This window comes from Echiichthys vipera, assembly GCF_963691815.1.
Source record: "Echiichthys vipera genome assembly, chromosome: 19".
NCBI lineage: Eukaryota > Metazoa > Chordata > Actinopteri > Perciformes > Trachinidae > Echiichthys > Echiichthys vipera.
The window spans coordinates 26,955,049-26,975,076 of NC_139844.1; the positions used below are offsets into that span (position 1 = coordinate 26,955,049).

Genomic DNA, 20,028 nt, shown 5'->3' on the forward strand with positions numbered 1-20,028 from the left:
GTAAATTAAAAATATCCCCTTTTATTCTTATTTGTTTATATTCCCCTGTGTTTATATTGTTCATATTGTTTCTTCGTGATGCTACTTCTATGTTTGCTATCCACTTTGTTGCTGTGTAAAGGACATTTCCCCTTTGTGGGATTAATAAATATTATCTTATCTTATCTCTTATATGTTATACTCACCCGTCGGTTAACTGTCAATTCTTATTTATTATTTTTAATGTTTAATTTCTTCTAACGGTTTTGTTTTTCTCATAAATATCGTCTTTTTTCTGTCCGTTTCATGTTTCTAACGGTCGAGCGGCAGCACTGGCGCTGAGGGCATTACCTTTCGGACAATGTAGTTCCCGTGTAACACATTCCAACACTGCTCCGTCGTGAGCCGCATACATTTCCCGGCATCCTTTGCGGCGCGGCGGTCTGTTGTTTTTCCTGTTCAGACGCGGCTAGTTCAAGTTGCCATAGCACAGTAAAGCCGATGCTGGCTCTTCTGTTAGCTAACGGTTTCACCAACGGATCTTGTTTAACGTATTTACAGCGGTAGCGTTTATTGTTTCTCAGTTTACGCCGCATATATGAAGTGTTTTACAGTTTTAGTAGTGTTTTACAAAGGCTAAATTAGTTGACTAGCTAGTTAGCTAACGTTCATAGTAGTTACCACTTGTTGCTAACCAGTAGGAGTATCTTTCCCAACAATGCCCGGCGCAGTGATTGATGGGGATGAGGGCAGTTTGAATGGTAGTGTTTCGCACGTCAGTTAGCTTCCCTGGTTGTTAAGGTAACGATGACAACGCTCAAATGTCCGCTAGCTATGACAAAGAAAGTTAAAAACCTGCCCAGTTTGTGTGTTTATCTGATTAACGTTGCAGTCATCAGTTAGCGCGTTCCTGCAGACGAAGCTAGTGCAGGTCACATTCACCGAGCCGGTCGTTTTTTTTCGCCGCTTCTGACGCAAACCTGCCCCCGAAACTATGGACACATCCAGCGAGTCGGATTCATACGACAGGCCCCGGGGGCGTGCAGCCCAGAGCAGACCTGGCCGGGACAGAGGCAGAGCCTGTGGGAGTGGGGGTGATGGTCGAGCCGCAGACATGTCCGAGAAGATCAGCACACTGGCGAGCACTTTACAGGTAGCTCTGCTTCACAGTGAGACACAGACACCCACATTTTAGGTCTATAATGTGTTTATTTATAGCTTGCACTGGTTCCTAAACGTATAACTGTTATAATGAGTGGTGACCCCAGCCACCCCTCAGCCTCCTGCCCTCTGGGAGAAGGTACGGAAGCCTCCAAGCCAGTTCAACCAGACCTGCCGTGAAATGCACCCCTTCGCATTACAGGTGATTTTCTGGATCAGAAGGCTTTTGTTTCCACCTAAAAGAGTAATTTACCTGTATATCTATATATTCAGGTAACCCACAACGGTCAGAACATTGGTTACTTAGTCTTTAAACTATTTTAAAGAGTTTAAAATCACAAACTTGGATAATAGTGAACACAAAACAACACCTTTTTGTGTGTTCTGTGGAAATAAACTGCAGCCATAATTACTAAATTAATGAAATGGATCTTTAGAGCAAGTTGAATGTATTTGACTCAGTGTTTCCTAAATATAATCCCAGCTTTTCTTGCAATTCATAGGTTCAAAAGTGTGTTTTTAATGTGGTTACCTGTATATAAGCTACTCCTATAGGTGGAAACAACAGCCTTCTGATCCAGAATATCACCTTTAATGCCAGGGGGTCTATTTCACGGCAGGGGTGCTGAATACGGCACAACACCGGCAAACAGGTTCACCCACCAGGCTGTAAGGAAGCTCCCCTCTCCGTCCCCTCTCCCCCATCAGAAACAGCACCGGTCACTTTCCCCCTGCCTTTAATTGTTGTTTGCATTTTATTTATATAGTTGATATATTGTACAGTGTGTCCATTACATTGCCCATTTTCATCTCCTGTTTTGCTATTTCTTTGCACTATTACGTTTTTCTTTCTTGCACTCTTTACAACTTAGATGTCATTTATTTATTGTCACAATGACATGTATGTATATATATATATATATATATATATATATATATATATTGCACTATTGCACCGTGGGTCGGAGAGAAACAGATTTTGCTTCCTTTGTATGTCTGCAACATGTTGCAGAATTGACAATAACAGTACATGATGCTCAAGGTCTCTGCAGTCTACTGTCTAATGTTTTGTCTCCTTAAGCTTCTACTGTGTGTGTGTGTGTGTGTGTGTGTGTGTGTGTGTGTGTGTGTGTGTGTGTGTGTGTGTGTGTGTGTGTGTGTGTGTGTGTGTGTGTGTGTGTGTGTGTGTGTGTGTGTGTGTGTGTGTGTGTGTGTGTGTGTGTGTGTGTGTGTGTGTGTGTGTGTGTGTGTGAGTGAGCAAGCTTTAACGGTTTAAATGTATCTTTTAAAGTTCTAGCCTATTCTTTTTGATGCTTTTAATGTTAAATTATTTCTGCACTTTAAGGGGTTGTACTGTAAATTTCGTTGTATTGTTACATTTACAATACAGACAATTCATTCATTCATAAATCTCCCTTTGACCTGACTTAATTACCGATAATTCAAATCTTTTTTTCTGTGGCAGGACACCAGTAAGAACTTGACCAAAGTGGACCGGATGCTGGGCCATTACAGGGAGCACACAGATGACCAGGCTGAAGCCATGGCACTGGTCAGACACCTGTTCTATTCATTATGACTGCATAATAATCTTCTCACACGTTAAAGGTGCAGATGGTGGAGTTTGAGAAAATGTAAATTCCTCACAGTAGATAGAAATATTATTATGCAGCGTTTGCACAGGTGCTTGAAATCCTTGAAAAAGCTTGAATTTTAATGTTGTATTTTCTAGGTTTGAAAAGTGCTTGAATTTTGCATAAAGTGCTTGTAAGTGCTTGGAATTGTAAACGAGCAGCCACAGAAAAGAAATTTAATTTAATTTCTTTTCTTCTGGTTTTATTAAACACAATTAATGAATGAATTCATAGCATATGTATATGTGTTTATTTACCACAGCTGTATGGTGCTGGAAAAGCTTGAAAGTGCTTGAATATGACCTTGGAAAAGGTGGACGAACCCTGATCATTGTCAAACCACAGCGTTGGTGGTAATTGTTTTGGTTCAGCATCAAAGTTAAGGTTCAGTGTAAAAGAAAGAGAGGAAAACAAACAAGCAGACAGACCCCATAACAACAGTTTACACAAAAAGGAAACCGCTGAATGGGAAAATATGTACAGAGAACACATATATACAATATTTATGTATGTATATATGATATTTACAGTTCAGCTGATGATGATGATTGATGCACCAATGCAAACAGTCCAGTGCGTGCAGATCATACAGTACATGTGGCAAGGTGGCTAGCAAGGGTTGTATTAAGTGGACTGCTGTAGGATAGTTGCTGTGTTTAGTTAATATGGACCTGTAGCGCCTTCCAGAGGGGAGAAGCTAGAAGAGTTTTTGGGCTGGGTCTCTGGTTATTTTAGCTGCCTGGTTGAAGGTGCGTCTTATATACAGGGAGTTGACTGGGGCAAGGTCACAGCCAATGATTTGGGAGACATTAGTGACAATCTGCTCCAGTTTCCTCTTGATAGTGACCGTCTGAGCTCCTTTAACAGACGGGATAGATGATGTCAGGATGCTCTCTCTCATGGTTTTATAGAAGGGGACCAACAATAGTTATGGGAATGCTGTCGGGTGCTGCTACAATGAACAACCGAGGATTAATCCCCATTTTCAGGACAGTAATATGCAAATCTGAGCCTAATTACACTATTTAAAGGACTTTTCAGTCTTTCTCATTGTTTTTTCCAGTCTTCACTTTTTAACAGTGGCTCTCTCCTTTATTTCTCCTTCTCCAGATTCAATTCAATTCAGTTTTATTTACAGTGCCAAATCATAACAAAAGGACACTTTCCAGAGTAGGTAAAGACCACACTCTGACTTATTTATGATTTACATAGACCCAACAGTTCCCCCTTGAGTGCACAGTGGCAACGAAAACCTTCCCTTTAACAGGCAGGAACGTCGAACAGACCCAGCTCTGTGGAGGACGGACATAGAGTTCTGCGTTTTTTCAGAAAAAATAAGATGTATATGATTTATTTTCATTTCACATCTGTTTTTGCTTCTTAATGTTATTAAACAATGTTCTGTTTTCTCACTTCTGCTGTTTTATATCCGATTTGTTTTGTTTTCCCACTGCATCAGCTCCGGGACAACCTGGAGGAGTCAATCAGTCAGCTGCAGACACAGAGGGTGGGCAGATCCAACGGGGCTCGGAGTGCCTCCGCCTCCGCCTCCACCCTTCATACCAGTGACCTGGAGGCTTGCTCAGGATCAGGTATGAAGTCACACAAAGGATTCTGCTGTGAGTTGTCGTCTCATTGTACTCTCAGGGTGCACTCACACTGTCCATCCATACCGTGCCCAAGCACGTTTCACGGGTAAAGTCTAGTTTGTTTGACCAGTGTGAGTGCAACCGTACCGCGTATAGGCAGCAAGAAGCATTCGCCGAGGCCCAGGTAGTGTGAGTACAAACGGGCCTGGAGGGGGGGACAAGGACCCTAAAGCACGGGGCACGGGACGGAGGCACAGTGTGAGTGCGCCCCAGTTCTGGATCATTTGCAAAGAGATGAAACATGGAGGATGGCAACACAGAAATAATGTACGGAAATGACAACAAACGTGCAAAGAGTGCCTTGAAAATGTGCTCCTACTTTAATACTTTATGTACATTTGTCATTTAAGACGGCCAGCGTTTCTACCCCACTTCTCCATTGAGGGACTACACAAGCACTCCAGGAAGGAGGAGGAGGAGGTCTCAGTCAGCCAGTGTTCGCTTCAAGGATGCCGCCCTGACAAGAGAGGATGTAAGGAATGGAGACAAAGCAACTACCAATCATGCCACTTGTTACTGTCATGTAATGCCGTTAAGTTTCCACCAGAGGGCACACTGAGTCAGGAGCATTGATATGGCATTTGTAATGCTAATCTTGAAGGGGCTTGATGAGATTTTAATGGGATGAGATATTGTTTATGTTAGTGGTAGTCAGTAGTTTAGGAGTCTGTATTTATCTTTGATCCACAGTGGTAGCAGTAAATGTGCATCCCCATAAAGGCAGTACTAGGCTTCGTTTTGCTTTGCGTGTGTATAATGTTTTGTTTCCTTTATCCGTCTGTGACTATCCCACATAGATTCACACTTTGCACCAATCCTTGAGGGATCTGCACTGTGACCAGCACAGACTGTCTGATGACCTGGATAAAGAAATCCTCAGAAGAAATAGGTATTGGAGGGGAGGGGAAACAACATCATCATCAGTCAAACGGTTTTTGATTCCACACAGCTCATCGACTCGTACACAACAGCAGTCTTTGTCATTTTGATTTTGAAATAGATTTTTCAAACCGCGCTGAACCTCCAGGTGTTTTATCTGTCATAGTCACAAGAAGCACAAATGGTCTCTCGAGCCGCAGAAAAAGTAATAATTATACCAATTACGTTTTTGCCAGAGTGGAAAAGCGAGAGAAATGAAATCAAGCGGTGACAATGGACATGCACAGTGAAAACGTCAAACATGAAAACGAACCAGAAGAGGCTCTTTTTCAAATGGATTTTTCATAGTAACCAGATAAATGATTGCCTAGTTTATTACAATGTAAATGACATTGGCATGGCCCCATTTATTTATTTATTTATTTTTAAAACTTGCAAATGAACTCAGAAGACACTGAAGATTGGACAGAGACTGTTATGCAGGTTGAAAACAGGAGACGCACTGCACTGCCTGTTTTTGTTGAAGATGCCCTGATCAGACAGAGCAACGCATGGTTTTGTTATTCTGTTGCTACGAGGCAACCACCTAATCATCCGTCGTCGGCCCTTATTTTGCTGTGAAGTTAAATAACGCCAGGCGCTTGAAGTTTGTTCAACTCGAGGCATAAAGGTGCAAACGTGTGGCACTCAGCAACGCAAAACACTTCACTGTCATGGAAAACAATTACAAAAAGCCGCCCCAGGCTGCTAAAACACACTGTCTGGTCGGGGCCTTATGCAGCCTCTTCTTGATGTCCTCCCACAGAATTTCTCCATTATTTTCTACACTAAAGGATCGTCCACACCAAGATCTATAATTATAATGATATATCATATATATTATACATACATACATATCATATATAATAATGATAAATGATAATGTTCACTGTAAACAGTAGCGCCAAGCACGTGCTGCACACTTCAGCTGTGTCAGAGCCCCAACATATTGATGATCTGTTACTGTTATGGATCATTCATATCTATAAACAAACAGATACAGGCCTCATATACATGTGTACTACACGTAGAGCCTATGTGTCAGTAGTAAAGAGGAAATCACAAGTTTAAACTCTTTCATCAGTTGATGTTTTTTATTATAATCTAATGATTTTAGGAGGTACTGCAGCCTCCTCAGCATCCCAACTTCTCCTGTCAATGGGCACAGCAGCAGCTACTTTTCAATTATTGTTTTATTTTTATTATTTATGCTCTTATTTATAAGAATAAGATAAATAAAATGTATAGATGTTGTTTTATGATCACCAAAACTATTAAAAATGTTTTCACGTGGGTGCCTCCAGCTCGATAAATTGGTTATGTTTAACGTGACACCCCGTAAAGTGAGATAGACTTTGATTGGCACATTGGTGTTAGTTTCTCTATCGTTCATCAAAACTTTAAAAAAAAAACAACAACATATCTATAGTTATCGTTAAGGGTCTTGGTGTGGGCAACCCTTAACTCAGGCCTGAGCGCTGACAGGACACGGATCTTTATTTTTTTATATCCACTGAACAGAAAAAGTTTTCGCTCGAGCCGTGAAAACAAACAGATGCTTTTTGTGTCTTTGAAATCTCCTTCATGAGAAAGTGATAAAAGAGTAATTAGAAACTCAGACAGACGGCACCGGGAAGTCAAAAAGCGGCAGATCTTCTTCCCACGTACATTAGAATCTGACATTTTCAGGTTATTAAAAAATCCCCCCCCCCTCCACTGCTGCTGACCGGACCACATTGATCCACCCAACGCTATATTTCCACATTTGAAGCTGCGTAATTATTTTTAGTGGCATCACATTATGCATTCACATTTTGATCAATCACATCCGGGGAAAGGATCTTTCACAGAGAACTGTGATGTGTGAATATTTGTCTGCTTTTTATAGGTCCGATATCGACAACAGGCGAGCGATGGAGAGCCTCACAGAGTACATGACAGCTTCCCCGAGACAGGCCTCAGTGAGTTGTAGCTATGCATTTCACCATCAGCACTTCAAGTAGGCTTTAATGTTTTTCGTTTTTTGAACAGAAAACAGCTACGGACAAATGGTGTCCCTTTTTTCCCGAACGTAACTTCAGTGAAGTCTAACTTTAGCAGATATTTCAGTATAATTTCCAGGCCCATGTTCCCTCACCGCACCATGCCTACTCTGACACATATACTGCTCCAGATGACAGCTAACATTTCTTTATCTCGTCACGTCCGCAGACGTGGATGGGATGCTCCGCGATTAGACAGGAAACGCTGTCATACTTTCCAGTCAGTTGGAAAAAAAATCTTTTCTGTCACCCCCGCTTTTTAATTTCCTGTTGTCTCATTTATCATATCCTGCTGTCATGCCGGCGCCGGAGATGTTTCGCGTGACCTCAGAAGTCCTCCGTCTCACTTTCAGCAGGTGTCGTCTCGCGTGGAGCAGCGTCTGCAGGAGCTGGAGAGAGAGATGCACGTCGGGCAAAGTAGCGCCAAGAGAGAGAGGAGGCCCGATCAGCGGGGGGCCGCGTCTGACGAGCTGCAGGAGGTGACACTTATCCTCACCACTCATCCGCTGTTATCCTTCAATCCAACACCTCCCCGATGACACTCTCATGTTCTCTCACATTCAAAGAGAACACCGAAAAGTGACTTCGAGACAACAACACAGTGGCACATAATTAAAGGAAGGGATGTGGATAGAACAAGATGGAACATAACAATACTACTTAATTTAATTACTGCTACTACTTGACTTTATTTATTTATGTAACAAGAGACAACACACATTATTAATTTCCATTATAATAAAGTAAAAGGTCACACAAAAGCAGATGAAGCAGCACCAAAGCACATAGAAGAGGATACGGGATAAATTAATGGAAACCTATAAAAAACATACGACGATCAGTACTTCAAAACAGACACAACTAAAGATGTGTCTTTACGGCGGATGCCAAGGACACACAAAGCGCGCACACAACAAAAGAATCAAACAAAGCAACATTAGTCATCCCATATGGCATGCAGACTCAAAATATCCTAGAAAGACTCTTGGCAGTGGTCGTTTTGTTAAAGGTCTATTTTTATTATAAAGCAGGTCAAGGTGCAGTTTAAATACTATGAAAGTATTAAACACGGAGAAATGCACACAGCTGTCTTCAGGACTGCTGTATAGTTGTGTTGTCACAACTACACTATAGGTAGAAAGTGCTGCAGTTACAGTCATTCCCCGACCGTAATGATGGTGCAGAGACATCAAGAGCACAGATGTGGAAGACCTGGAAACGCTGACCAATCAGAGCAGACTGGGCTTTTTTTTCAGGAGGGGGTCTTAAAGAGACAGGCGCTGAATCAGAGGGTGAATACAGGTAGATTCAGACAGAAAGGATGAGACAAATAATGTGTTTTTTGAACATTAGAGCATGTAAACCCAAAATACAAGTATGAACCTGAAAATGAGCATAAAATGGGACCTTTTAAATGATTCAAATCAGTGTGTTCGAGGCATGTGAGGCTGTTTCCTTTCTCCCCTGCAGTCCGCTCTTTTGATGGCTCCAGTTTAACTGCTCGTACTGTAGTTCAGAGCTTGATTGTATGCTATTTCAAAAGGCTCGAGGCTGCTTTCACATGTCTGAGACTAATCAACCGATCATGAATAATTTTACTAATACTAATACTGAGAGCTACTCAGTGACATGTATTTTTTTCAACATTCGGAGAAATTTGCAGCACTTTCTGCCCAAAGTAGGACCAGCAGCAGCAACAATAAACATCTGTGGGTTATCCCTGAGTAATATCACTGACATTTACACAAATAATGAGTGCTCACTTTAGAAAGAATCACAAGCCCTTCCAGTTGCCAAGTCCGGTACCAAAAGAAGGTTAAAATGCGAGCATGATGGCGTAAAACATTGAATGCTGAAACACACTCAAGTGATCTCCCAAAACCACTAACTCTTATTACTGTGATTATTAATCTTCCGCACAATTAGATACGGTGCTTGTTCATATTTATGTCTGTGCGCACAAGTGTTCATCAAACACGTTTGAATTCGATCACGGCCCGTGCACTCCCACACTTTCCGGGTCACTGCTTCTCACTGGAGGCTTTTCACTGTAATGCACTGCAGTCCTCCCTTGTTTGCTAGAGCTCCCACTGTGTCACCTAACCCTCCCGCTCTGCTTTATGGGACTATAAAGCACACCTAGGCAATTACTCCGCAGTGCAAATGGTCGCTAAGCAAGCAATTGCTACTTTCCCGTATTTCACGCCAGTCATTTTTTTTTTCTCGTCTCGATGCATTATTAGCCGAGAGAGCTCTGTCATTAGGTGCACTTTAGGGATGTGGACTCAAAGCTAGATTCAATAGGTGTCCACAGTCACAGTAAAGAACACATTATCTTGTATTATTGCTCTCTTACATTGCTACTTTCCATTCAGTCACACAAATCATCCCTATTCTACATCATCAGCGTAATGTTTGTTCATCTTTGAAATAACTCAACCATTTATTTCTTGGTTAGTGGTTTTGAGGACGGCGTCTTAAAAAAAAGCTGATCGGTGTCTTGGCATCAGCCATTTTTGAGTCTCTCCCACTTCCTGCAGTTTATTAGCAGACCACAGAGAGGCACTGTGTAGCTGTATCCAGACTATGAGCCAGACTTTTCAACACACTGTGCAATAACAGCAGCTACCAATTCATTTGCATCCCTCTCCTCTGTAGTGCCCTAATGGGACACCAGCGGGGCCCAGGACGATGTGAAATAATGCATTTTGTCCAAAAAATTACGGGTAAATAAACAAACATGAGGACATGAAGAGGAAAATAATCTCTTTTACTACTAAAGAGCAGGAGTGGAGGGAGAGCAGAGGGCACATTTATTCCCCGCAGATGGGCCCACTGCGATGTGAATCAAATAGATGATGAGTCACTTGGGTAGATCTTATTGCTAGCAGCCGGTAATTTATCATCACAGCCCGCTTGGAAAGAGTGGGATTGAGTGGGATCTAAGCTCTTGTACAAATCCACTATGATGCCCGTATCTTGTTTCAAGAAGACACGATGGGGCGGGGGGGTGCTATGATGCAATAGCGCCTCTCGTTCTTACACTACCCTCATATGTGTGCTCTTATAATGATACATGCTGTGGCCTGAGTATTGTGTTTTATAGACTTCAGGGAAACGCCACGTTCCAGCCCTTGAGAGGGAGGAGGTCACAGCCAGGCTACTGAAGGCAGACAGGGAGAAATCCAAGGTGAATATATGTGGTTTCAAATTCAGGTTTTGTTTGGTAAAAACCTTATTATGAAGTTTGTGTTATAAGAGTTGCTACGTTATTTTGCTCAGGCAGTCGCTCAAATTAACATCCCCCCTCTTGACGCTTTCATAGTTTTGCCTTAAAGGAAGATTTTGCCACTTTTTATGTGGATGTCCAATCAGTGCTGATGATGAATGTAGTCTATTTCCATTGAAGCAATAAATAAATTGCCCAGTGCTTGCTCCATCCGCCTGTTAAGACGTGGCATAACGCCGGACATAACAGATGTAGACTCAAAGCTAGATTCAATAGGTGTCCACAGTCACAGTAAAGAACACATTATCTTGTATTATAGCTCTCTTACATTGCTACTTTCCATTCAGTCACACAAATCATCCCTATTCTACATCATCAGCGTAATGTTAGTTCATCTTTGAAATAACTCAACCATTTATTTCTTGGTTAGTGGTTTTGAGGACGGCGTTTTAAAAAAAGCTGATCTGTGTCTTGACGTGACATAACGCCCTTTCAAAATGCGATTTCCGGGCCCTAGCAGGTCCAAGCCTCGTATTTCTACAATGCCACAGTGCTGTGTTCCCCGTCTTTGGAACAGATCTGAGTCAAAAAACAACGTAAATGTCATCGTCTGCTTTCCAAATCGATGAGGGTGTTTCACTGAAGAAAGAAGTGGTCGTGATTGTCCACTGGTCGGGCCGTTGTTGTCGGTTTTGTTCACAGGGAATCGCTTTGCGTCAGACTTCAGAGCCCGACTAGTATCATTTCATTTCCATCTTCAGTCTGACATCAGCGGTACTCTGATTTCCATCGGGGAGGGGGATTCAGTACTTCCGATCCAAGCTGACTAACTTCCGCTTTAACACTATGCTAACTTGAATAGGGGTGAAATATTTCCATCTTCTCGGCTTTCCAAAACGTTATCGGACCAAATTGATCTCATTAGAATAGTGAAACAAGTCATTTCGCAGAGGTAGCATGGTGAAGTTCATGACATGGCACGAGGTAACTAACTTGGTTGTGATTGGCCTGTGGGTGCAACTCAACAGCATAGTTTAAAATGCTTCATCTACATTTACTATCGAGACTGGACATCCACATATAAAGGGTGAAATTTCTCCTTTAACCAACACTGGATACATTAAATTAAACACTAAATTTGTGGATTGTAAATTCTGAATACCTCAGGAAATGCATACATAATACATAATACATAATAAATGTAGGCGATGCTCATTCTGAACCTTTGAGCACATCCCACCAGGCTCCTGCATCAATTAAACATCAATTAAACAGGTCAAACACTTGTTCATTCTTAACTGTCCTGACGTTGTGACTGTTGTGCTCTCCTTAGATGGAGCAGGAACTGGAGCGAGCGAGAAGACTCCTTGAACAGTCCGAGGATAACAGGGAGAACCTTATTCAACAGGTTTGTTTATGTCTGTGTGTGCTTTACCTAACTGTGTACGTACAGTAAACCTCAGGAGACAAAACAATCAATAGCGCAGCGTCTTCTCGGAGAACTTCAGTGTTGTTTCGCCCACTGTCAGATAGTCAGATGTCTTCCTCTGTTTGCTTACACGGCTGATGAACCCCAGGTGGAGGACATGCGCGGCGAGCTGCTGAAGACGAGGAAGGAGAAGACTGAGCTTCAGAGGGCCCGGCTGGAGACTTCTCAGCCCATTGCTCAGCCACATGGCAACCACACCGACAGGGAGGAGGGAAGAGATCGACTGCGAGCATCAGGTACGGGTAACACTGTCCTGGAGCCGATGAACAGAACAGTGTTATGAGATTTAGGAAAGGAGCACGTTCAGGGAGACGGAGGATATGGATGCATGTATGTTAAAGTCGTTGGTTAAATGATTGTTATGCCCACTCTGTAACCATGGAAACAGCTGGAATGATGTCAAAAAATAGAAAATTGGGTGTAATATTAGATAAAAGTGTTGAAAGTCTTACCTCTCACCGATGCCTCACTGTCTTTTGTAATGGTTTTAATGTTTAAAAGATAAGTTTGACAAAGACTAATTATATAAAATTGTATAATGTACTATGCTAGGTCAATATGACTTTTCTGCTGATTCACATTTTGTGTTTGAGTCTGAATTTGACACAATCTGTATGTTCTACACAGGGAGGCGAAGTCCTTCCACTTCCAGTGTCTTCTGTTGGACCTTATTTAGTAAAGAGAAAGTTGTATGGTAGTGAATAGAGAAAAACAAATAGTCAGTTTGTTAAAGGTTTGTCTTAGAACCATTTAGTTTTGTGTGAAACCGCTCGGTGAACTTACTACATCTCTCATCTCACACGATCGGGTACATGTCACCTTGCCTCCTCAGCCTCCTCGCTCCGACACGTAACGTTATTTTACCGATGCGTTTTATTCAGCAAATGTTTTTGTCAACCGGGAAGCAAAGGAACGAGCAAAACCTGTTGCTCTTGTGAGAAATGTTACATCCTGGCAGGAAGCGCGCACGCACACACACACACACACACACACGCATGCATCGTAGCTTCAGTAATACGTCACTTAAGCGACTTTGGGGCGAGTTTATGACACACTGAGACTGTCTTGACTTGCAAAATGATCCTTTAAATTGACAAACATGTGTAAGTCATCACAAATAATTTTTCTCTCCCCCGTTCACGACCGTAGGCTATATACTTTTTCTGAAATAAGGTCCCATGGTGGTCCACCACAAAGGGAGGGACTCCGCCTTTCTGTACTGCCTACGTAATTAAGGATTAAGTTTTCCGTTACCAGCAGACTGATCATACTTAAGTAAACTCAAGCAATAGTCTCCACTGCATCACATGCCTGTTTCCATCCTTAGGCTTCCATCCGAGCTACTGTTGAATGACAATTGTTTATCACAAATGCAAATCAGCATCACTTTGTTCACTCAATTTAATATTTTCCAATATTTTTCAAGGTAAATCAAAATAAAACTCTTCTCTACTTAATATTTGTGAGCTCCTGTGCACGTAACTGTACCTAATTGTAACGTAACTGCAACATTACTCATCATTATTCGTAATTATTTTATCCAACCTGTTAACAATCGCCTCGCAGCCATTGGGCAAACTAAAGCGACCCGATGCATTTTGGGGCAGCTGAGATAAGCTCACTTCGCATACTCAGCAATCTAGTTTATATCCAGGCATTTCTCGCACACCCAAAAATCTACATTTCATCCCATCGCAGCCATTGATTGGGTAAAAGACAGTGAAATACTGTATGATGACATCACCAGTAATACTCAGTATCTTATATTTCAGCATCTATGTTTATCATGGAGAATCCTGCTTCATTCACATCCTTTACCACTTCATTTATATTCTGCCCAAGTCTATTTACTCTGCCCCAGGTTAAGTCATTGACAGATGAGCCATGCATATGAGCCTCCAGTATAGTGGGTTAGAAAATAATTCAAGCTGCTTTAATATTTAACTTATCCTAAAAATGTTGATTTGCCTTTTTGTATAAGGAACCGTGAATTCCTCGTGCTCCCATTCCATCTGCCACCTCAAGTTCTTTGCCACTGTGTGTTTTAGTTTCTTGTCTCCACATGAAGAAATCAATTGTAACAACCCTTTGATTATGTGTCTGCATTCGTACATGTGTATAGATCGTCTGAACCTGGAGACAGAAGTGGCAGAGCTGCGAGCCCAGCTGCGCACGGCCTCAGTCGTCAGTGAGGTTGAAGAACTGAAACGGACTTTGGACCGCAGGGAGAAGGAGAGGGTCCAACTGAGCGCACAGGTGGAGGTGTGTTTCGGAGAAATTGCGTGACAATGGGTATTCATCTAAAACAACAAGAGGTTATAACACCGGGGGTTTAGGGAAGGCATTGCATGTTCTGCATGTCTCGCAGTATAAAGCAAAAATACCCCGAGGATTTCTCAGCTGGAGTGCAAACAAACACAACAGACAGCTTTTGACTTGGCCCGTGTTGCCGTCTGCACCCTGAGCGGGGATATTTCAGTTTGACGGATGCCTCTCATCCGTGGTCGCATCCTCCGCCAACTCCGTGCCACTTGATCCTCTTAAAATCTTTGGATAAAGTGACAGTTGGAATAGGAGATCAGAAGTCAACCAGCAGTCATTTATCCCTCCCAAACCGGTGCAACGTGTCACTTCCATCCATTCCAAAATCCACCCAAATACCCTCGCTGAGCAGGGGTAAGGCTTTGGTGGGCATCAGTAAAATGTAAGTGGATATGGCTGCACTCAAAGCATTGGCACGTTCCTCTAATGTCTGATGTTTCCTTCACCCAAAATGTGTTTAAACTCCCGTGCTTCCCCGATCGCAGAGTAGGTGTTAAAAGATGAAGTGGGTGTTTGCATGTATCACCTCGGGCGTCTCTCATGGTTTTTAATGTCGAGATCAAAATAGACGTCGGAAATGTTTCATTTCAACGGTAAATGAGCAAAAATGAAGTATAATGAGGAGAATAGGGTGGAAGATTCAATTTCTCAGTGGCTGAATTTGTATACAGTCTAATGGGCCTATGAGTAATCCGTGTATGTCTAATGACGCCTCACTGGCAGTGTTAGTCAGTATAAACACCTAAACGCCACCAGGCCAACCTTACTCGCCTTCACTTAAGACTTCAAATCAAACTCAAAACTTCAAAGCGATTGTGATTTTCTTGTGGATATGGAGTTGATCCAGTGCAACTCTCATTTCAGGCTACTTTTCAGCCCAGTCTTGCAGATAATCCAATTGTAGGCAGCATATCAACACAGTCTCAACCCCCTTTGCCCTTTCTGTCCCTGCCTTTTGTCCTCTTCTGTGCTCCCTATTCTCACCGTTTTACTGTTGATTTTTCATCTTAAAATCCTCTTTTTTGCTTCTCTCTTTAAACATCACCTGCCTTTTTCTCCCTTTTCCTATCTTCCATTGCTCTACACTCATCCCTCCAAACCCATATGTCTCCCTTTCTCTCCCCTTTCTGTCTTTTCCCTTTCATTAGCAGTAGTAGTCACACAAACACACACACGAGCCCTTGACCTTTCTCTTTGCTATATACCAGGAATTGTCATCAGACCTGGCACGGCGGGAGCAACAGCAGCTACGGATGCTGGAACAGTTGAGGGAGCTCCAGGTATTTGTATAGTATTTATTGCATCACACTTTAATTCATCAGCAGGTAGGTAATTTAAAATGGACTCTAAACAAGGGGTTCTTGTTCTAGTGGCAGTTAAAATTGAAAGCATGCTATGTGTAGTGGCTCATTCTGGGCCACAAGTTAACAAAATTACAATGTAAAGATGCTGTAGTAATGAAATCCTTCAAAATTGGGTGTGAATGGCATTTAAGGATCCCCTCCAAAAACACTGATTCAGAATATTAAGAATGAATATAGACTTTATTTATAAGTTCGCTCATCCTTTCAGAGCCGAGGGCAGACTGAGAGGAGGGAGACAGAAGCGTTACTCCAGGAGAGCACGAGGAGCAGAGATGAATTGAAGACCAGGGCCCAAGAGGCTGTGCGCCAGTGGAGGGCAAAGTGCAGGAGACTGCAGAAGGAGCTGGAGGAGGCGAGGACCCAGGCTCAATTCCATACTGACAAGGCCTCGCAGGTCGGTTGAGGCGGATGCATTCATTACTCGACTTTTGACACCACAGGCCACAGTCACAGCTGTGGCTAAGTAATTGCTGGTCTTTATAATGTTGGCTGTGTTTCCACAGTGAAAAAAAACTAATCTTTACTCATTCAGTCTAGTGGACTGATCTGCACTGTTTCAAGATATTGAAATAGTGAGTGAAAATCTTATAACCATAATAAATACCCATAATCCATAATAGTAATCCACCTATTCTACACATGCAGATCAGTTTAACTGACTGAAAAGAACTACACAGCCTGTGAAAACTGTTGTATAAAGTCCTCTGAGGCTTTGGAGAGAGTTCTCCAAATTAAAAAAATATAACCCTGCTGATGCAAATGTTCATGTTACCTTTAGTAACGTTTATTCATTACATTCACATTACTATAGATATTATTATAGTTACTGGAAGTGTGTCAGTCTCTCTGTCCATCTGTCCGTCTTTTCTCTCTCTCTCTCTCCTTCTCTTCCTCTCTCCGGTGCAGACAGATGTGCGTCCTCCACAGAGCTGGGTCTGTCTGACGTTCCTGTCTGTTATAGTGAAGGTTTTCGTCTCCACCGTACTCTACGGGGGAATTGTTGGGTCTCTGTAAATCATGAATAAGTCACAGAGTGTGGTCTTTACCTACTCTGTAAAGTGTCCTGAGATAACTGTTGTTGTGATTTGACACTGTAAATAAAATGTAATTGAATTGAATTCATATTATGACCAGTTAGCAAGCAAGCTAAAAAGACCCAGCTAGCTGTAACTTAACTACATTACGCATATCTTGTGTTGGTTGCTTAGTAACATTAGCTGATAAAGTAGTTTGAAAATGGCAAGCTAACATCTAACATCTAAGCTAACATCTAAGACAGTATTTTGCTACGTTAGTTAGCTATAGATTTGTCCACATTAGCCAGCTAAAACCACAATATATGGTGGGGAAAGGGTTTTGTGTTGAAACTAAGAGACTTTGCTGTGAGGCTAGATGACAGCAGCGTCAGAGACCTTCAGTTAGCCGCTCTAGCGACTCAAATTCCCCGGAGCTGCTGTCAGCTCTGCCTGCACGACAAATGTACACTGTATGCATTGTACAGTAGCATTGTACAACACTTATGTCATCAGTAACAGGGATGCAAAACTGTGATTGTTATTGTACATTAGCTCGAGTCAAACTAGCACTGTGTCTGTGCCCACCGTAGTCAAGGTAGCAATGAAAACCAGCTGCTCCATTTGCTCCATTTGGAGATGGTTGTTATTTTTTGGATTATCGTAAAAATCCAGCAATAGTTGAACAAACTGTGATAAATTTCACAAGGCAGCTTATTGACTAGGTATCAGTTGGTGCTGGTGGGCAATTTCAGCTAAAATACATCAACTTGACTCATCTTCTTCCAGCAGCTCTGTTCCTGCTGCTGTCGCTGTTGCTGTTGGCTGGACTAGCGGCTAGCCAGCTGGCAGCACGGCCAACTGTCTTTGTTACATTTTCTGAACAGCGGACTTTGGCTCACGCATACTTGCTTTGACTTAGTGTGTTCTAAAAAAGTGAGGTAATCAATAATGTCTCTACTGAAATGCATCTCTCGACACTAGTAGTAGACTGATTTGTAGTGATGCCCCAGGCAGGGAGAATAAAGCAAAACTTATCCCAGCCAAACTCTCCCTGTAGTTCTGCAACCCACTGACGTCAGATTACATCAGTGGCTGGTCGAAGCAAACCTGCTCGCTAAATCTGGCTACAGGGATACACAGAGCAGCGAGAATACTCAGATATTATATTTCAAATCTTTGTAGCAGCTCTTTGTTTCCAAGCCATGGTTCTCCCTGCTTTGTTTCATTACAGTGTGGAGAACATTCAAGTGTAGATCTCAACATTTTAGAGACAATAAATCAATCCTCTCATCACCGGGGGAATACAGACGTTAAAATATGCAGGAGTTTTTCTGTGTTCTGTGTTATTTCACCGAAGAAATGGACTGGAAAAGCAGCACCCTCTGTACCTTTAATAATATACTTAATAGTGTGTGTGTGTGTGTGTGTGTGTGTGTGTGTGTGTGTGCACGTGTGCGTCTGTCTGTCTGTCTACATATTTTTATCCGTGCATAAAATGCAACACAAAGTACTTAACATAAGCAGATAATCGTAACATTTATGATTATACAGTAAAAACAAGGAAAACAAGATTGAATTAAAAAAACAGGATGCGCCAGACCAGATAAAGGTACAAAAACAAAAACACCTCAGGAGCAAACAATGGTAAAAGATGTGTCTAAAGATTTCCTTTGAAAGTGTCAACAGATTTACAGCCTCTCAGACCTTCAGGCAGAGTTTTAGGGCACAATAAACAAAGGCTGTTTAATATTAAGTTGAGTAATCAGGAAGAGCAGATATAAACACATAACCCTTGCATTCTTATTGTTCGTCACGCGCAGTCCTCTTATCATAAAGGGAGGGAAACTGGTCTCAGTTTGAACATAACTAAAGCAGCTGGAGGTGCTATAGAAATACAGTGAAATTATTTAAAAAAACAATCAATCTACAGAGAAACGCACACGACCCGTATTCAGAAACTGTGTCTTTAAACGAGCCGTCAGGACTTTTGTATGTTTGTGATGTCACAACTCTACCATATGAAGAGCTCTTTTCCAAAACGAGATAAAAGACAAATTTAAAAAAAATGAGTTTGAGCCTCTTTGCTGTTTACAGAACCTTTTCACTGCTTCATCAGTGTTTCTGCCAAATCGCTTTATTTCCTTGTTTAAAATGGGCTCAAGATGCAGTTCCTTTCCAAACCGCGACCAGCGCCAAACCTGTTTTTAGCCTAAATGCGATACGTCCTCTCGACCAATCAGAATTCAGTGAGCGTTCTATGCGATCCAACATGGCGGCGCTCTGAAGCGGGAGCGTTTTTTGTGTCGTCCGTCCGTTCAACATGTTCAGACTGAGCCAATAAACTATTATGACAAGATAAATTGTAATATTAACCAAATGTGTGGGTCTGGGTAAAAAATGTAATCCTGAAAACTATTAAAATGGATTTATAGCGTTTTGGAAAATAACTCCTCATATATGGGTAGACAGTGACGCTACAGTGTCGACTCATTACAGTCATTGCCCGGCTGCAGTGATGGTGCAGAAGTGCTGAGAGAGCAGATGCAGAAGACCTGGAAACACTGACCAATCAAAGACTTTATTTAATATATACATTAAAGCATGTAAACATGTTCTCGTAGAAATGATTGGTTACTTATGCATGCCTTTCTCTCTTCATTCATACTTTTATCCGTATTGCATTGAGGGTTTTGCGTCAAAGTCTCTCAAAACTCTCGCATAATGTATTGTGAATGAACTTAATGATGATGTAACCAAATATGAAGTCAAGTATTACCTTTGCAAGGTAGGTTACAGCAGTTGTGCTTAGCTGAATAATTAACGGCTGACGATTATCTTGAAAGTCACCTCGCAGTGATTTCCATTCCATTTGAACCGAGTGAATCACCTCCAAACTCACAGTCAGCAGCCTGGCGCCTCACAGACAGGCAGACGGGCAGTGGGACGGGCAGACAGACTCCCACCTGCCATACTCGTACGTGACACGAATTCATTACAAATTCATTTCTGCCCCCTTAATGAATAAGGGGAGAGAATCAAGTGCTCAATTAAATGATTAGGTTCTAAGCTAAAGCAAAGTCTTTGCAAATTCCCGTCAAAGCCAGAGTATTAGAAGCAATCTGCCTTGAACAGACCTGACCATTGTCCCTTATCGGGAGCTGAGTGCTAGCATTTTCCTATCAGTGCGAGAGCTGGTACTGCATATGTTTCTCCGCCTCTGTCTCT

General features: G+C 42.1%; 1 protein-coding gene across 1 annotated transcript in view; it reads left to right on the plus strand.

Annotated features, from left to right (window-relative positions):
• The first annotated feature begins 916 nt into the window (after positions 1-916).
• The window catches only part of cep128 (centrosomal protein 128), a 55,365-nt gene continuing 36,253 nt past the window's right edge, over positions 917-20,028 (plus strand). The window contains 13 exon segments of the mRNA XM_083933979.1: positions 917-1,132; positions 2,606-2,692; positions 4,234-4,366; positions 4,774-4,895; positions 5,221-5,312; positions 7,230-7,302; positions 7,740-7,862; positions 10,490-10,573; positions 11,946-12,020; positions 12,190-12,337; positions 14,224-14,363; positions 15,632-15,703; positions 15,996-16,181. Coding sequence (XP_083790105.1) covers positions 974-1,132; positions 2,606-2,692; positions 4,234-4,366; positions 4,774-4,895; positions 5,221-5,312; positions 7,230-7,302; positions 7,740-7,862; positions 10,490-10,573; positions 11,946-12,020; positions 12,190-12,337; positions 14,224-14,363; positions 15,632-15,703; positions 15,996-16,181 — 1,494 coding nt within the window. The 5' untranslated portion in view covers positions 917-973.